Source organism: Liolophura sinensis, chromosome 8 (assembly GCF_032854445.1).
Source record: "Liolophura sinensis isolate JHLJ2023 chromosome 8, CUHK_Ljap_v2, whole genome shotgun sequence".
Taxonomy (NCBI): domain Eukaryota; kingdom Metazoa; phylum Mollusca; class Polyplacophora; order Chitonida; family Chitonidae; genus Liolophura; species Liolophura sinensis.
This window is the reverse complement of record NC_088302.1, coordinates 6,311,603-6,330,539: the sequence shown is the minus strand read 5'-3', so window position 1 is coordinate 6,330,539 and position 18,937 is coordinate 6,311,603. Positions and strand designations below refer to the sequence as shown.

The following is an 18,937-nucleotide window of genomic DNA, read 5'->3' as shown; positions in this document are numbered from 1 at the left end:
CTGACGGTATCTAAAAACTCTGATGTCACATCAGCTCTATGGTGGGGTTTATGAGCCATACTGACGATATCTAGAAACTCTGACGTCACATCAGCTCTATGGTGGGCTTTATGAGCCATACCGACAGTATCAAGGAACTCTGACGTCACATCAGCTCTATGGTGGGTTTTGTGAGCCATACTGACGGTATCTAGAAACTCTGACGTCACATCAGCTCTAGGGTAGGGCTTTTGAACCATACTGACGGTATCTACGAACTGATATCACATCAGCTCTATGGTGGGGTTTATGAGCCATACTGACGGTATATAGAAGCTCTGACGTTACATCAGCTTGATGGTTGGCTTTATGAGCCATGTTGACGATATCTAGAAACTCTGACATCACTCCAGTTTGATGGTGGGGTTTATGAGCCAAAATGACGGTATCTAGGAACTCTGACTTAACATCAGCTCTATGGTGGGCTTTATGAGCCATGCTGACGGTATCTAGAAACTCTGACGTCACATCAGCTTTATGGTGGGGTTTATGAGCCATACTGACAGTATCTAGGAACTGACGTCACATCAGCTCTATTGTGGAGATTATGAGCAATACTGACAGTATCTAGAAACTCTGATGTCACATCAGCTCTGTGAAGGGGTTTATGGGCCATACTGACGCCATCTAGAAACTAGGACATCACATCAGCTCTATGGTGGGGTTTATGAGCCATACTGACGGTATCTAGAAACTCTGACATCACATCAGCTCTATGGTAGGGTTTATGAGCCATACTGACGATATCCAGAAACTCTGACATCACATCAGCTTGATGATGGGGTTTATGAGACATACTGGCAGTATCTAGAAACTCGGAAGTCACATCAGCTCTATGGTGGGCTTTATGAGCCATACTGACGGTATCTAGAAACGCTGACATCACATCAGCTCTATGGTGGGCTTTCAGAGCCATACTGATGGTATCTAGAAACTCTGACGTCACATCAGGTCTATGGTGGGCTTTATGAGCCATACTGACAGTATATAGAAACTCTGACATCAGATCAGCTCTATGTTGGGCTTTATGAAGCATACTGACGGTATCTAGAAACTCTGACATCACACCAGCTCTATCGTGGGGTTTACGAGCCATGCTGACGGTATTTAGGAACTCTGACCTCACATCAGCTCTATGGTGGGCTTTATGAGCCATAATGACGGTATCAAGGAACTCTGGCGTCACATCAACTCTATGGTGGGCTTTATGAGCCATGCTGACAGTATCTAGGAACTCTGACATCAGATCAGCCCTTTGGTGGGGTTTACGAGCCATACTGACAGTATTTAGGAACTCTGATGTCACATCAACTCTGTGGCGGGGCTTATAAGCCATACTGACGGTATCTAGAAACTAGGACATCACATCAGCTCTCTGGTGGGGTTTACGAGCCATACTGACAGTATATAGAAAATCGGACGTCACATCAGCTCTATGGTGGGGTTTATGGGCCATACTGACGATATCTAGAAACTGACATCACATCAGCTCTATGGTGAGGTTTATGAGCCATACTGACGGTATCTAGAAACTCTGACGCCATATCAGCTCTATGGTGGGGTTTATGAACCTACTGATGGTATCTAGAAACTCTGACGTCACATTAGCTCTATGGTGGGCTTTATGAACCATCCTGACAGTATCTAGGAACTGATACCACATTAGCTCTATGGTGGAGTTTATGAGCCATGCTGACGGCATCTTAAAACTCTGACATCACATCAGCTCTATGGTGGGCTTTATCAGCCATACTGACGGTATGTAGGAACTCTGATGTCACATCAACTCTATGGTGGGCTTTATGAGCCAGGCTGACAGTATCTAGGAACTCTGACGTCACATCAGCTCCATGGTGGGGTTTATGAGCCATACTGACAGCATATAGAAACTCTGAGGTCACATCAACTCTGTGGCGTAGTTTATGAGCCATACTAACAGTATATAGAAAATCGGACGTCACATCAGCTCTATCGTGGGGTTTATGAGCCATACTGACAGTATCTAAAATCTCAGATGTCACATCAACTCTGTGGCGGGGCTAATGAGCCATACTGACGGTATCTAGAAACTAGGACATCACATCAGCTCTCTGGTGGGGTTTACGAGCCATACTGACAGTATATAGAAAATCGGACGTCACATCAGATCTATGGTGGGGTTTATGGGCCATACTGACGGTATCTAGAAACTCTGACATCACATCAGCTCTATGGTGAGGTTTATGAGTCATACTGACAGTATCTAGAAACTCTGACGCCATATCAGCTCTATGGTGGGGTTTTTGAACCTACTGACGGTATCTAGAAACTCTGACGTCACATTAGCTCTATGGTGGGCTTAATGAGCCATACTGACGGTTTCTAGGAACTGATACCACATCAGCTCTATGGTGGAGTTTATGAGCCATACTGACGGTATTTAGAAACTCTGACATCAGATCAGCTCTATGGTGGGCTTTATGAGCAATACTGACGGTATCTAGAAACTCTGATATCACATCAGCTCTATGGTGGGCTTTATGAGCCATACTGACAGTATATAGAAACTCTGACGCCACATGAACTCTGTGGCGCGGTTTATGAGCCATACTGACGGTATCTAGAAATTTCGACATCACATCAGCTCTCTGGCGGGGTTTACGACCCATATTGACAGTATATAGAAAATCGGACGTCACATCAGCTCTATGGTGGGGTTTATGAACCATACTGACAGTATCTAAAAACTCTTATGTCACATCAACTCTGTGGCGGGGGCTTATGAGCCATACTGACGGTATCTAGAAATTTCGACATCACATCAGCTCTCTGGCGGGGTTTATGAGCCATACTGACGGTATCTAGAAACTAGGACATCACATCAGCTCTATGGTGGGGTTTACGATCCATACTGACAGTATATAAAAACTCTGACGTCACATCAGCTCCATGCTTGGGTTTTTGAGCCATACTGGCAGTATCTAGAAACTCTGACATCACCAGCTCTATGGTGGGGTTTATGCGCCATACTGACGGTATCTAGAAATTCTGACATCAGATCAGCCCTTTGGTGGGGTTTACGAGACATACTGACAGTATTTAGGAACTCTGGCGTCACATCAGCTTTATGGTGGGCTTTATAAGCCATACTGACGGTATCTAGGAACTCTGACATCACATCAGCACTATGGTGGGCTTTATGAGCCATACTGACAGTATATAGAAACTCTGACGCCACATGAACTCTGTGGCGGGGTTTATGAGCCATACTGACGGTATCTAGAAACTAGGACATCACATCAGCTCTATGGTAGGGTTTACTAGCCATATTGACAGTATATAGAAAATCGGACGTCACATCAGCTCTATGGTGGGGTTTATGAGCCATACTGACAGTATCTAAAAACTCTGATGTCACATCAACTCTGTGGCGGGAGCTTATGAGCCATACTGACGGTATCTAGAAATTCCGACATCACATCAGCTCGCTGGTGGGGTTTACGAGCCATACTAATGGTATATAGAAAATCGGACTTCACATCAGCTCTGTGGTGGGGTTTACGAGCCATACTGACGATATCTAGAAACTCTGACATCACATTAGCTCTATGGTGGGGTTTATAAACCTACTGACGGTATTTAGAAACTCTGACGTCACATTAGCTCTATGGTGGGCTTTATGAGCCATCCTGACGGTATCTAGGAACTGATATCACATCAGCTCTATGTTGGAGTTTATGAGCCATACTGACGGTATTTAGAAACTCTGACATCAGATCAGCTCTATGGTGGGCTTTATGAGCAATACTGACGGTATCTAGAAACTCTGACATCACATCAGCTCTATGGTGGGCTTTATGAGCCATACTGACAGTATATAGAAACTCTGACGTCACATGAACTCTGTGGCTGGGTTTATGAGCCATACTGACGGTATCTAGAAACTAGGACATCACATCAGCTGTATGGTGGGGTTTACGATCCATACTGACAGTATATAAAAACTCACATCAGCTCCATGGTTGGGTTTTTGAGCCATACTGGCAGAATCTAGAAACTCTGACATCACCAGCTCTATGGTGGGGTTTATGCGCCATACTGACGGTATCTAGAAATTCTGACATCAGATCAGCCTTTTGGTGAGGTTTACGAGCAATACTGACAGTATTTAGGAACTCTGGCGTCACATCAGCTTTATGGTGGGCTTTATGAGCCATACTGACGGTATCTAGGAACTCTGACATCACATCAGCTCTATGGTGGGCTTTATGAGCCATACTGACAGTATATAGAAACTCTGACGCCACATGAACTCTGTGGCGGGGTTTATGAGCCATACTGACGGTATCTAGAAACTAGGACATCACATCAGCTCTATGGTGGGGTTTACGAGCCATACTGACAGTATCTAAAAACTCTGATGTCACATCAACTCTGTGGCGGGGGCTTATGAGCCATACTGACGGTATCTAGAAATTCCGACATCACATCAGCTCTCTGGTGGGGTTTACGAGCCATACTGATGGTATATAGAAAATCGGACGTCACATCAGCTCTATGGTGGGGTTTACGAGCCATACTGACGATATCTAGAAACTCTGACATCACATCAGCTCTATGGTGGGGTTTATAAACCTACTGACGGTATTTAGAAACTCTGACGTCACATTAGCTCTATGGTGGGCTTTATGAGCCATCCTGACGGTATCTAGGAACTGATATCACATCAGCTCTATGTTGGAGTTTATGAGCCATACTGACGGTATTTAGAAACTCTGACATCAGGTCAGCTCTATGGTGGGCTTTATGAGCAATACTGACGGTATCTAGAAACTCTGACGTCACATCAGCTCTATGGTGGGCTTTATGAGCCATACTGACAGTATATAGAAACTCTGACGTCACATGAACTCTGTGGCGGGGTTTGTGAGCCATACTGACGGTATCTAGAAACTAGGACATCACATCAGCTGTATGGTGGGGTTTACGATCCATACTGACAGTATATAAAAACTCTGACGTCACATCAGCTCCATGGTTGGGTTTTTGAGCCATACTGGCAGTATCTAGAAACTCTGACATCACCAGCTCTATGGTGGGGTTTATGCGCCATACTGACGGTATCTAGAAATTCTGACATCAGATCAGCCCTTTGGTGGGGTTTACGAGCCATACTGACAGTATTTAGGAACTCTGGCGTCACATCAGCTTTATGGTGGGCTTTATGAGCCATACTGACAGTATATAGAAACTCTGACGGCACATGAACTCTGTGGCGGGGTTTATGAGCCATACTGACAGTATCTAGAAACTAGGACATCACATCAGCTCTATGGTGGGGTTTACGAGCCATATTGACAGTATTTAGAAAATCGGACGTCACATCAGCTCTATGGTGGGGTTTATGAGCCATGCTGACAGTATCTGAAAACTCTGATGTCACATCAACTCTGTGGCGGGGGCTTATGAGCCATACTGACGGTATCTAGAAATTTCGACATCACATCAGCTCTCTGGTGGGGTTTACGAGCCATACTGATGGTATCTAGAAACTCTGACGTCACATCTGCTCTGTGGTGGGTTTATGAGCCCTTCTGACGATATCTAGAAACTCTGACATCACATTAGCTCTATGGTGAGGTTTATGAGCCATGCTGACGGTATTTAGGAACTCCGGCGTCACATCAGCTCTATGGTGGGGTTTATGAGCAATACTGACGGAATTTAGAAACTCTGACGTCACATCAGCTTTATGGTAGGTTTTATGAGCCATGCTGACGGTATCTAGAAACTTTGATATCACATCAGCTCTGTGGTGGGGTCTACGAGCCATACTGGCGGTATGTAGGAACTCTGACATCACATCAGCTCTATGGTAGGGTTGACGAACCATACTGACGGTATCTAGAAACTAAGGCCTCACATCAGTTCTATGGTGGGCTTTATGAGCCATACTGACGGTATCTAGAAAGTCTGACGTCACATTAGCTCTATGGTAGGGTTTATGAGCAATACTGACAGTATCTAGGAACTCTGACATCACATCACACTTTTTCTTGATGTTCACCAGAAAGAAAGCATGTTTGGAAACATTATTTCAGTAACCTTTCACTCATGGGTAGAAATAGTTATTCCAATATTCAGCGTTATGATCAGAGTTGGAAAAACTCTCTGACGTTTCCAATCTAACGTCTGATAGTATAGCCCATAAAGCCCACCTTAGAATTAAAATGTTTGAGCGCCTTTAAGCCTTTTTCACAAAAATCTAAAAACAATAAATAAAAATAAACTTGTGTATAGTTTTAAGTGATCTGCTTCATGACGTCTACTTCGATTTGTGGAGGTCTTTTTCTTTAATGATAGAGGAATCCAAAGCGCCAAATATGCCAATTGCCTACAAACCTCCAGTTGTAAACAATCGTTTGAATCATTGATTGATTTGGAGCAGCATCGCAAAAACGAAAAAAAATAACCCCAAACGTGCATGGGCAATACAAAGTGCTTTTGACTCTCGAAAGGAAACACCATGAATTTATTCCAGGCCCATAATCGAACCTAAAGCCTCAAGGCATCTATGCCAAGCTTCAATACCTGCTTAATTACAAGTATTAAATCTGGTATTTCTATACCGCTCACAGATCATAAAGAGGTGTCTTGGTCGGTAATGGTTACAAATACATTCCTACACTACACTAGTTTATTTATATATTTATTTGATTGGTGTTTTACGCCAATCTCAAGATTATTTCCCTTATACGACGGTGGCCAGCACCGTTGTGGGAGGAAACCGGGTAGAACCACGTGTGGCCAACGTGAACTGGACTTGAGCTCACAGACACCGCATTGGTGGCACCCACATCCCATAAGGAAACAAAAAAAAATGTAGTAGGGATATGACATAGGGAAAATTCTATCAAAGCGTTTAGTAATAAATACCAGTGAAAGTGTTTTTATACGTTGGAGATGTATGAAACTTTTCATAAAATGTTAAGGCAGGAACATTGGCAGGCTCAGTTTTCAAGGAAAAATATCGGATGTAAATTGAAGTCATCAAAGAGTTTAGATAATCTGAAAACGCCAGTCTCGTTATAACCGACTATGTCTTCCAGCAATCTACGGGTGGTCGTGAGTTTCCGCTCACCATAATGCTGTACCCCGCCGTATAAGTGAAATATTCTTCATATTCACCAATCAAATAAAAAAATACGTCAATATTCCAAAAAAAAAATACTTTCCACTTTCCACAGTGTGGGTCTAGAGGTTAAAGCATACATTCCAACCGCCAACAGCAAGGAAGTTCTCGGATCAACAAAACGAAAACAACGTTCAAACAATAAATCGACATGTAAAGTATGTAAAGTAATAATTTAAGAAGCAAAGGCACAAGTACTTCCATAATAAAATGTACAAATTGTATGTTTCATCAACCTATATACTAGCATGGTACACGATTTAAATGCTCATTTCACTCAGTCGCCTAGAACATACTTTGCGCTTTCCCAACATCATCGAAAAGGGATGTCGGCTTCCCTTTGCATGATTCCGTCCTCATTTCGTACTTAATACACTTTACTTCTTTGGTGGTTTGTGATGAATGTCGTTTTGGGAAGTGGCTTTGCGATTATTGATTTGGAACAATAAGGTTGACGACTTGTATACGAGCTTCTATTTCGAAACATACTGTAAATGCCTTTTTATTCGCGTGGCACTAACATTCGCGGATTTCGAGGCAAACACATTTCCGAGAAAATAAGTGCCATCGAATATAAAACCCATGTAAGTAATTTATTAATGTAGCATGCACTACAGTTATAAATTCGTTAGCAAACACTACAGTTCTAATACTTTTTCAAACACGTTAATTAGAAATACCAAATTAGAATGTATTCCGGCTTTCACAAATCAAGCTTACTTGATCGTCAGTTAATCTTGCTTTCTTTTAAGGAGACTTAGCTCTGTCAAAGTTTCGCCACATTGCGACGTTGTTGTTTTTGATTTATTGCCGCCGTTAGAGACATACAAATCGAAAATTTGTACTGTGCGTGTGAACGTGATACGATATACATACGTGCGGGGGTTTCTGCACTTCAAAATTCCTTTCCATAATGGTGATTTCTGAGAAGTTCACCCAAATCCTTCACAGTTCATTTAAAGTTTCACTCACACTGCTGATGCATGAGAATTAAACAGTGGGATTTATTTATATCACATTTAATCCTTCGTCGAATATTTGCTCACACAGCAGGTAGGGCCTTTGTCTTTTAAAGATTAACACTCTTCAAAAGACTACAAGCTTAGGAGGATTAACTTCGTTTGTCTGATCAAGGTACTGTATTATATGGAATTTTTGTCATATCATACAAACAAGGTACAAACAAGGTAAACGGTACGAACAAGCATGATAACATTGTTATTTGAATGCTTGAGTTGTTTTATTCCTTGACGTTTCACTATTGAAGTTTGATTTTCGTTTATCAGTTTTCCAAAAATTCTGTTAAGATCCGCGAAAGTTGATTCCCGCGAATGTGTGTTCTTACCAAGTCCGCGACAGTTTATGCCCGCGAGTAAAAAGGCATTTACAGTAGTTGGCTTTAATTCTTACACTCTTTGCCTTTCTCGACATTTCCAGGTGATTACTGAGGTGTCTAATTGAACATTTTCGAGAAACATGCAAGTTTATTCTTGATTGGAGTATTACCCCTGGTGGGTTTTATGCCCGATATGGTATACGGCATAAGACATATCTTGTTCGCTACTGTGTAGGCTTTTCCGCTTTTCGACTGAGCTGGGCCGCCTCAAATCGACGTCTGACCAATATGGCCACTCCTCTAACAATACAGCCACTCCTATAACAATACAGCCACTCCTATAACAATACGGCTACTCCTATAACAATGCCGAGGAAAATAAAGTGTACACAATAGACTGGCATGCTTAAAAATATCATCCGCACAATGATTAGTTTTCTAGCAAAACATTGATAATGCTCTTCTTTCCCCGGTCGCTATAACTGAAAGGAAAGCCTGTCATATATACTGATGAAAATGTAGGTGATATTTCATATTCATTTTGAAAAACCCTCGCGTTGAGCCATAGGGCTGTGTTGTATATCCTGTCTTATTTACATGGAGAGCAACTTCGTGGCATTGTGGTTAGCGTGCTAGCGCGGCATACTGATAAGTCTGTTATCAATGTGGGCCCAACTCATGTTGGCTTCCTTTCCGGTGATACGGGGGGAGAGTGGGGGGGGGGGGGGGGTGCTCTGCAGCACCCTGCGGCCGTTGGTATCCGTATGTCTGTGCCAGGTTTCTTCCCACAATATTCCCGTCATATACGTGAAATATTCTTGAGTGCGGCGTATACAAATACATAAACAAATTCTCACAGATCAAATAAATAAATATTCACAAAGATAATTACATTGTCTACGCGTTAACATGTAATTAGCTTTATCTAAATTGGACACTAATGTACAGTGTATTCGGATTTCTTGAGTAACCCAGAATATTCTAGCAGGAATAACTGCATTAAATTGATGTTGTGACAGGATATGAATTGTTGTGTGACATGTAACAGTAGTAGTTGGGGGCTTGTCTGTATTCCTGAATAATTAGCTCTCCTTGTGCGGGATCTTTGTTGTATAAGCTCCACTCGGTTTAGACAGGAGTCTGATGGGCATGGCCCGAAGCCAGAGGGCGGACTTGACATACTGGAGTCCCGACGCACCTAAGCGTGCTCTACACTCGCGCCGCAGTCAGCAAGTAGCCGTGTTCGTAATGTGGCGCTATTTCTGGCTTACCGTGCTTTACCTGCAGCGGTCTTTTGCCAGTGATGCCAGGAGTTCCGAGGACGTTGGAGGATTAACCAGGTAAGTGGCTTTATACACCAATATTTTTGGTGTTTCCGGTGGTGATCGCGGCGGTACAGTGACAGCGCATCACCGTTAAATATACGACAACGATTGTTTCAAGCCATTTACCGTTATTCTAACGTGACAGCTTTCCAATTGTCATGCACATACCCTGGTGTTTTTACAAAGCGACATGTGTCTGTGCAGTTTATACTGTGATGATAAGGCGCCAGTTTTGCCTCTTTGGTGCCGATTTGCATGATAATTCTATCAGTATTTACCCAGAGAAAACGATGGTTTTCACACATTCCTTCACACACCAGTGACGACAATTGTCCAGACATTGTTTTTGATGATTATCGTGTCCTCTCGATATAGTGGTACTCCAAAACATCTGTGACTCACGGGTTTGTTTTAGTATCCCACTCTGCCCTGTCTGACAATTGTGGCGATATCTGAGGTACAGCTTAACTCTGACGGTTTTTGAAGCGAGCATTACTGTTCTTAATATTATTTCAGTTAAAGTTTGTATTTTTACAATGCATTACAACAGCCTGGCTGAAAAAGCTGGCTTGAAATGGAATATCACAAGAGCAATATATGACATTTATGATTTTCCAAGGGGCGTTCTTTTCAGTAAACAGGGATTGATGAAGGGCACAATAGAATTTGCCAGCTGCTTGTAAAAATAAAGCATTTGTTCAAAAGATTGTTTACATTGACTAAAATCCGATGCGATAAGCTCAAATGAGTTTCAACTTCAACATTTTATCCTCAATTCCGATGTCCCAATGCGTACTATATTCCAGTAAATATTTTTTTTTATAGATTCATAAAAATTAAATGTCCGCAGAAAAAGGCTGGTATGAAAGATAAAACATCACTTCAATTAACTAAATATGTCACTCGGACGTTGTTCACGGTTTTCACCCCAGAGGCGTGACATTAACAGCGTGGGAATATTAAAAAACATAATCTGTTTTTATGCCTATTATTATTATTATTTTATTAAAACTTTACTTATCTTTAAGGCATGGAGAAAATCTCTAAACTATACGTTATGTGCCGCTAACTAATCAATAAAACTGGCTTTGTGGAGTTCTCCTAGGAATAGAATGCGACCGTAGCCCTCAGTCTGGTCAAACGAGACGATTTGTAGAGCATCTGTGGCAAGCTAATTTGTTCGATCAATTGGCTGGTCTTCCCAGGTGAGAAACGTTACAGAGAAAAATTGCAAGCAAAATAAACATTTCACATTCCTTCTTCTTGTATTTTACAATTTTAATCTTTGAGTAATACTCATGCCTCAGTCAATTAGATCGACTTTCGTTGTATCGTTGATTTATTGAACATTGCTTCCCCCACATTTCCCTGGTTAGGCGTCTTAATGGATACCTGCAGATAACTCTCGACTCATGATGACAGCTATCGCAGCTGGAGAACATTAGCGACGAACGGCGGTTGACATTAACCGGGCGTCACACTAAGTAAGCCTCATTATTAAGGTGTTGTCAAAAAATCTAAGGACACTTAACCTGAACTTTATCCGTTTTCCTACAGGGCTGCCCTGTCAGACACATTCAACAAGTCAAAAGAAGAAAATAAGACCAGACGATGCTTTCGTCAAGATGTTGAGAACGCAACATACATTAATACATTAAGATATACATAAGATTGGCAAAGTTAATGCCTAGTCTTTTAAGTGGCTCACTTGTGCGTATGACCTTAAACCAAATGTGAGTATTCATATATTATTCAAAATGCGAAAAGACAAACAACGATAAAACATTAACATTTTATAAACAGCTAGAGACATTTGCATAATAAAGCATGTAACGGAACAATAACTGATGTTGACGTTGATGTCTAAATATGTGATGCTAACATTACAATATTTTGGTAAGTTCGACAATTGTAATTTTCAGTAAACGACATCTAATCCCGAGCGCATATCATTATGAAGTGTAGCAATACGCACTTCCTTTTCAGTCTATTTACCATGTGTGCATGCCTGGTACTTCCCAATCATTATGTCATTCCTGCTGAGATGTATCATTAAATAGGTCAGAGATCGTACTGATATAACAGCATAAGCCATCCGGCCCACAGCAATCAATTCCATCGTTTGTATACAGCATTCAATCAAATGCAACTCCTCTCCGAGCAAAGTCACTCATGTCTCATAGATGAAAGTATTTATGACCTTTTTAAGCATTATGAGTAGTTTCAAAATCTCCATCATTTCAACCTACCATTGACGATGCCAAGAGATAGTTAACTTTAACTTTAATGACCAGAAGGAAAATTACTTTCATGGAAGTCATTGTGTTATTTTTAAACTCTTGAGGCATTTATCACGGAATGTAATACTGCCTTAGCTTTCAGGCTGATCAAACGAGCTGATCTGTTTGCCATAGAAACAGCCCTTTAAGGAGTACTAAATTGTACCAGTTTTGACCAATTTTCTGTTCATTCTAGCCCACGGTGTCAATGTCTGCATTTAAAGGTCACATATAAAAACTGAATGGAGAGGTATACAAACACAAGCCATGCAGAGCAAGCTGTTGTCGTCTTGCTGTCTAGTTCTTACTGGATGGTGGGATATGCGATAATTCATCGGAAAGGTCACAGAGAAACAAATGTCGTAGTGTCTTGTTTCAAGCAGGAGTTCGTCTTGTGATTTACTTCGTTTTCTCTTTACGTACCATGTTTATGTGAGCATAATCATTACGTATGACAAGGGTGCTACATGTAATATCTGCACCATAAAGAATCAAAGAAGTTGTTAACCTTTGAACACATACATGGACACCTATGGTTGCAAAATATCCTTTTATTTCTTTTTTTCTTTATTTTGGTTTATCTTTTTGAACAGAGCTAATGGGTAAATTGACTAGATCTATTTTGTCTTTTTATTATTGTTGGTCTTCTTGCGGATTTCCTGGATATTCATCCTGATGGTTACTAGTGGATGGAGTTTCGAAATATGATTACAGCGATTGCCGCTGTGGAACGATAACTCTCGACGTCAATCGCACGTCAGACAACCACGCCTAGCATGCCTGTTTTAACGAGAAAAGGCCAAAGGAAACCTACACTATATCGGTTCAGGGTTTAAATCAAAGGTGCTTGGGAGAAGTCTTGCTGATACGCCTATGAAATCCATTCGATAGATTCAATTAGGGCTCTTTTGCCATTGTTAGCGCTATATTTGCAGAAATACAACTCTTGACTACACCAACTTGTGTCTTATTGGAAAGTACATGTATTAATGACCCCTCACGTCGTCTGCATTTTGTCGTCTTATTCGCAACATGAAATCACACTACAGGCCACATATGATGGCTTCGACGCTCCATTTAAATGAGCACAAGCCCATTTCTGTTCCGGTTAAACTTTTTTTGAATAAACTTGTGATGGATGACTTCAGCCGATGTTTCACGTCGAAATTTCTTGCTGTCTCCACGTTTGTTTTTCTCGCGTTTCGTTACTTTACGCCAGAGCTACAGTGAACCAACCGTTGATTAGCTGAACCCACCTTCCAATCGCGTACAAAAAAAACTCACTTGAATTCGGAGGCCGTTTCGGTTTAGTCTGATGTATTTATGCCGTCAAGACAATTGACATGACTTGTTTTTTCTTGAAACGCCATAGAACGGAAGATTAATGTTTGACTGCATTTTAAAGAGTTTACAAATTTCTCAGAGGTTAACCCTTATTTATGTGAAAAATTGGTAGCAGGCGGGGTATTTTAAAAACATTACGGGTAACATATTATTTTGATTGTTTTCTTTACTTGGTTTTTTCTTTTGGAAAAAGAGACACAAATTCAATTTGCAACCTATGCTACCGGGACTGTCTGACAAACTGTTCAGTAAATTAACCAAAAGTTTTGTCATTTTATTTCTTTAGTTATATATTTGATTGATATTTTACGCCATACTTGAGAATAGTTCACTCATATAACGATGGCCAGCACTATGGTGGGTGGAATCCAGTCCAAGCCCTGAAGAAACTCATGACCATCCCTAGGTTGGGGACGGTTATTTCTACGTGTTGTATTTTGAGCTGCTTGCATGCGATTACTTCTCCGTTATGGCTTGTTTTGCAGGCATGCTGGACATGTTACGTTCCTTTTTCTGACAGTAGCGTGATCTCCTCATGGGAGCCTATGGTAAGAGCAAATTGTACATTTTGGCAGTGGTAGAGCGTCCGCTTGGGGAGCGGTAGATCCAGGATCAATCGTGGGTCGAGTCACACCTAAGACCTTAAAGCACTTGGCGTTCAGCCTCAGTGAAGCAGCACTAGATAAAAGATCTGTGGAAATCCGTCCTGCAACAAGGTGGCACATTATATGCACGTTAAGGACTCCTTCTTCGTCGTATGACTGAAAAATTGTTAAGTACAACTCACTGTATTTTGAAAGAGCTACTCTCTTTCAAATAAAGTATCATTCATTCATTAAAAATAGCCCATGAGATGCTGCCTTTCCAAAAGTGAATGCAGGAAAGTGCCTGCCTATAATGTGTGACGATGATTATCATATGATATTAAAAGGCTACTCAAATACATCGTCATATATGGTGTGTAGAGAACATTCGTGTATATTTAAATACATCATTGTAGCCTGAAAAGTTTTTCTTTTTTATTTTCTTAGTTTTACTTTTGTTCATAGTGATTTTTGATGTTTTCATACTCATATCAAAAGCTATAACTACTGCCATGTTACTGTTATGTTATCGCCATCGCATGGTAAAATGCTGTTAGTGTGGCGCTAAACCCTAATCAGTCATTTATTCAAATAAAAAAAAATCACTGATCGATTTGCAATCAACTTAGCAGGAACAGAATAAGCCCTGTCATAGCAGCATCAATGTTTATGAGATATATTCTCATGCAATAATGACTTCTTTCCATATGTTGATGGAAACCACCTGCCTTTTGTTTCCTTAAGGCATGTGCCTCAAGAAAAATCTGAAATTTGTTAATGGAATTTATTCGTTTCACCTGCGAGATTCAGTTCTAGATTTATTTTGGCTTACTGAGGAGAGACGGGCGTATACGTAAGAAATCGCGTGTAAATTGTCTGGAAATGGACCAAACTAATGAAAGAGGATGATGTAGTGGTTCCGCATATAGGTCGTCAAGTGTATGTGTATCTGATTATTTTTGATAATGCGGTTCTGGATGTTTACTGCAATGACAGTGGGTTACGTGAGCAGATATTTCTACGTTATTTCGAATAGGCGTGCAAAGCAAACAGCAGAAAAAAATAATACATACACATAATTCTTTACTTTATCTCTTCCTTTGAAAGGGAGATATATGAGGCTACGTGGATATTACAACAAAATGAAAACCTCAAACTGCTGTAACAGCCTGTGCAAAAGTAACAACTTGCACATATGTAAAACTCCTGATGATTTACGAGTGACCAAAGTGTTACATGATTGAGATTGGAAACCTCTGCATATTAAGATAAGATATGATGCTCGCCTTGAAAATCTCTTGATCTGACGAGACAACATATATCAGTAAATAGTAGTTAAAGGCGGATATTAAAAGCCTTGTTCATTCTATGATGAATAACTACAAATCTGTCGCGTGGATGTGCCGTGTGACTGGATACCTTTATCTTCATGAATAATTGCAATCTTCACGTTAAAGAATACTTGGAATAAATCTCTTGGCACCGCAACCTATAACTTAACCCACAAATATTGGCGCAAGATTTCACATCTGCTACATATATCTAAGCAATTTAGAACACTTGTCAGAGAATTAATCTGATTGTAGTTACCATAGAACTGTTTTACTGGGTACTTCACAGGGAGTGACCTGCAAAATTACTTCATTACTGGAATGCGTTTTAGCCACTGACAGGGACAGCGGGTTTTTTTCCATTTTAATGGAACTACTGTCGCCAAAGCACAACGGGGAATTTAGGAATTTTTACACACTCAAACATTCGGTACTGATGGTTTAAAGTTTGTCCACAGTGCACCAGTGTTCTCGCAATATTGGTAGTTTACCTTATGAACATTCAGAAGCTGTTGGGCCTTAAGTGGTCATGTGGTTAGCGTGCTGGTGCTAAACAGTAACCCAGAAACCTCTCTGCAACTGTCATGCTGTCACTGTCGAGTGCAAGTCTATCTCATGCTAACCTCTTCTTCGGTCGTACGTGACAAGGTTATTTTCTCCAGGGTTCCTTGCATAATGCTGGCCGCCGTCACATAAGTGAAATATTCTTGAGTACGGCGTAAAACACCAATCAAATAAATAAATAAATAAATAAATGTTGTAGCTGTAGCTCAACATAAGCCTTACACGGTCATGCTTACACACACGTCTTACAGTAAATGAATGTATGGAAATGTAGCACATGATTAATAAATTGTTTCAGGTTAAGACGTAAGAACGTCTGTGATTCTTGAATACTCGGTTGTATAACTTGACATACCCTGAAACACTAGACATTTAATATTATACGTTTGATGCTCCAAACGGGAAAACACTATTTTTAGCATGTCATAATTAACACACGCTTTGCTCTCGTGCATCGACTTTGTTTCGTATCCACATGCACAATTTCATGTTTCCCAAGCGTTGACATGTTATTACAACATTTTCATATCTATATCTTTGTCAAAATCAGCCCAACATTCCTCGGCTTTAAACTTCCAAGAGTCGTACTAGAGCACGTAGATGGTGAGAACTATCTTTCTTTGAACACCTGGAATTTTGTATCAGCAAAGGAAATGTATACGCTATAGCTTTTCGCCCACTGTAAACCTTGAAGCGATTTTTGTTTTGCAGGCAGGAGCTCGTGTGACTACTGAATCTTCTTGCCAACTGCAAAACTTTGGAGTCGTTTCGGGCATTAATAGCAACAGGGTGTAACCGATATAGAGTTTGCTCACGTACTAGTATTATTAATATTGTGAGTACAGTTCTCTTGTCAGAAATATTGATGGGCTATGCAGACTATGTATCACTCATACTTGTGTCTACGTTCGCATAACGCAAGGCTTGGGACTGTGCATTCGTCGTTTTAAACAAGATCGCCATGTTGGATATATATTAGTTGCAAATAAGGCGCACCTAAGATAATGTTTTGATGAACGATAACACAAGATCTAATATGGTAAACGATTTGGTACGAATCGTGGTACAGGTCCTTCCATCATCATTTAAAATTGTTGACTACTTTTCTTTGCGTGAATCCTTTATTGTTTCTTGCTTAGAGTAAAAGGTGTTGACAGTTACTAACAGTACCCAACATGTACAGCCCATTTCTCTTAATCTATTGGAGTATTTGTTTATTTGAATTGTGTTTTACATGTATGGCGTGGATAATGTGCTTAGGAGGAGCAAGCTGGACAGAATCCATTCACCTGTTGACTTAAAAACGCAAGTAATCCTTGGGAAGGTTGAGTTTAGTGTGTACTACTTTCAGTGGCCACGTAATAGATACGGTGATTGGCATATGTTTCGTCAGCTCTATCCTTGACCCGATTCTCATCGCTTGACTTCTCTCGATTATCAAAGAAATCGACTCAGTGACGTTGTCTTCTTAAGGAATATCAGACTTAGTGGCATGGGCTTTATTAAATGATTCACTTTGCCAACACCGATCCAGTGTACCGAAAAGTAACATCCAAGAGTAAAAAAAGTAACTACCCAACCTAGCGTGCACTGACATAAGATGCAAAAATATCTGTCAGTCTAAAATCAATTTAAGTTAAGATGAAACACTTACGCTTATTGCTTTTATATTCTTTATTTTCAGTTGTGTAGGTTATTTGACGCTTTTTGTCTGTGTAACCGCTCACGCCCGGCATTTGGGAGAGGATTACTCACCAAGGCATAATTAACTACGCGAACTTACATTATGTAAAGCGTAGTTAAATACAGACAAGGCCAGACAACCGCTTAGCGATATGTCTCGCAAGTAATGAGTTTCTGTGAGCACAACGAAAACCCTATTTCAGTTGTTTATCACATTTGTGTTCAGTGTGCATTGCGGCAAGAAAGCATTTTCTCCAGGTACCTTTCAAATTTCTGACAACGCCTCAGGTGAACAAACGGGAGCTGGACTCGAACCTCCGATGGCATCGATGAGAATGAAGCTGTTATTGGGCCTACGTTATATCAATTTAAAGCAAAACATAAAAATACCTCACGTACTGTATGCATTATTAATTAAATAGCTACTATATATACAAATAATCCATTATGTAAAAATGTGATTGTATTCAAACTACAGGACTCTATCCATTCTTGACAGCCATATTATAAATGATTTAACACTTTCTCTATGTTACACTCCCCCAGTTTCAAAACGTCCTGGTTCCAGTTCAGACCCGAAGCCTGTAACAAATGGAACCGCGTGTCTTTTAACTCTACTGCGCCATGTTGGGATGTGGCCATTTCTCGCAGACACTGTACTATTTCCTTAATTGGAGGTGTCGGCCGTCTTGGTAGGCGTATAAGTCAAGGAGTCCCCAAGTGCGCCATAAACTATCAGTACAAAACAATCGGCTGTTTCCTGTACAGAATGTTTAGGACTGAGGTATGAGATTTCTAGCCTATCCCGTAACCTGTGGCTGATCCCATGATTTTCTATCGCTTAAAGGTTTCAATTAGCCGCTTTGTAATGTATTAGTCAGAGGTTGCGAACATTCCGCATAGTTCCTGCGGAATAATAATTATTGATGGTGTAAAATATTTGTCTTTTTGATTTGGGCTGAATAGTGATGACGTCATTCATATTTTGTTCTCGGGCAATATTGACGGTTTGTCTAAAATGTAATCGATGACTGCTTTCTCACCCAGGCTCGAGTTTATTTCACGTAATAAACAGGGTGCTATTTAAATACTGGGAAACAAACATGTGCATATAGATGTCCTTTTTCGAACTACTACAAGAAATTTTAAGCAGTTTAACACACGCAAACACTGCATTTCTCTACAATGTTGTCTCTTAATCGTTGCATAATGGTCTACTCAAAATTAATGACTTTCATAAGTCCATAAGAACATCGTGTACACCGGTTTCACAATGAAAGA

The 18,937-nt window shown here is 40.6% G+C and overlaps 1 protein-coding gene across 1 annotated transcript in view; it reads left to right on the top strand.

Annotated features, from left to right (window-relative positions):
• The first annotated feature begins 9,695 nt into the window (after positions 1-9,695).
• The window catches only part of LOC135472474 (glycine receptor subunit alpha-2-like), a 31,399-nt gene continuing 22,157 nt past the window's right edge, over positions 9,696-18,937 (top strand). Inside the window, exon 1 of the mRNA XM_064751993.1 lies at positions 9,696-9,886. Within this exon, the coding sequence (XP_064608063.1) occupies positions 9,696-9,886 (191 nt within the window). The remainder of the gene's footprint in view (positions 9,887-18,937) is intronic.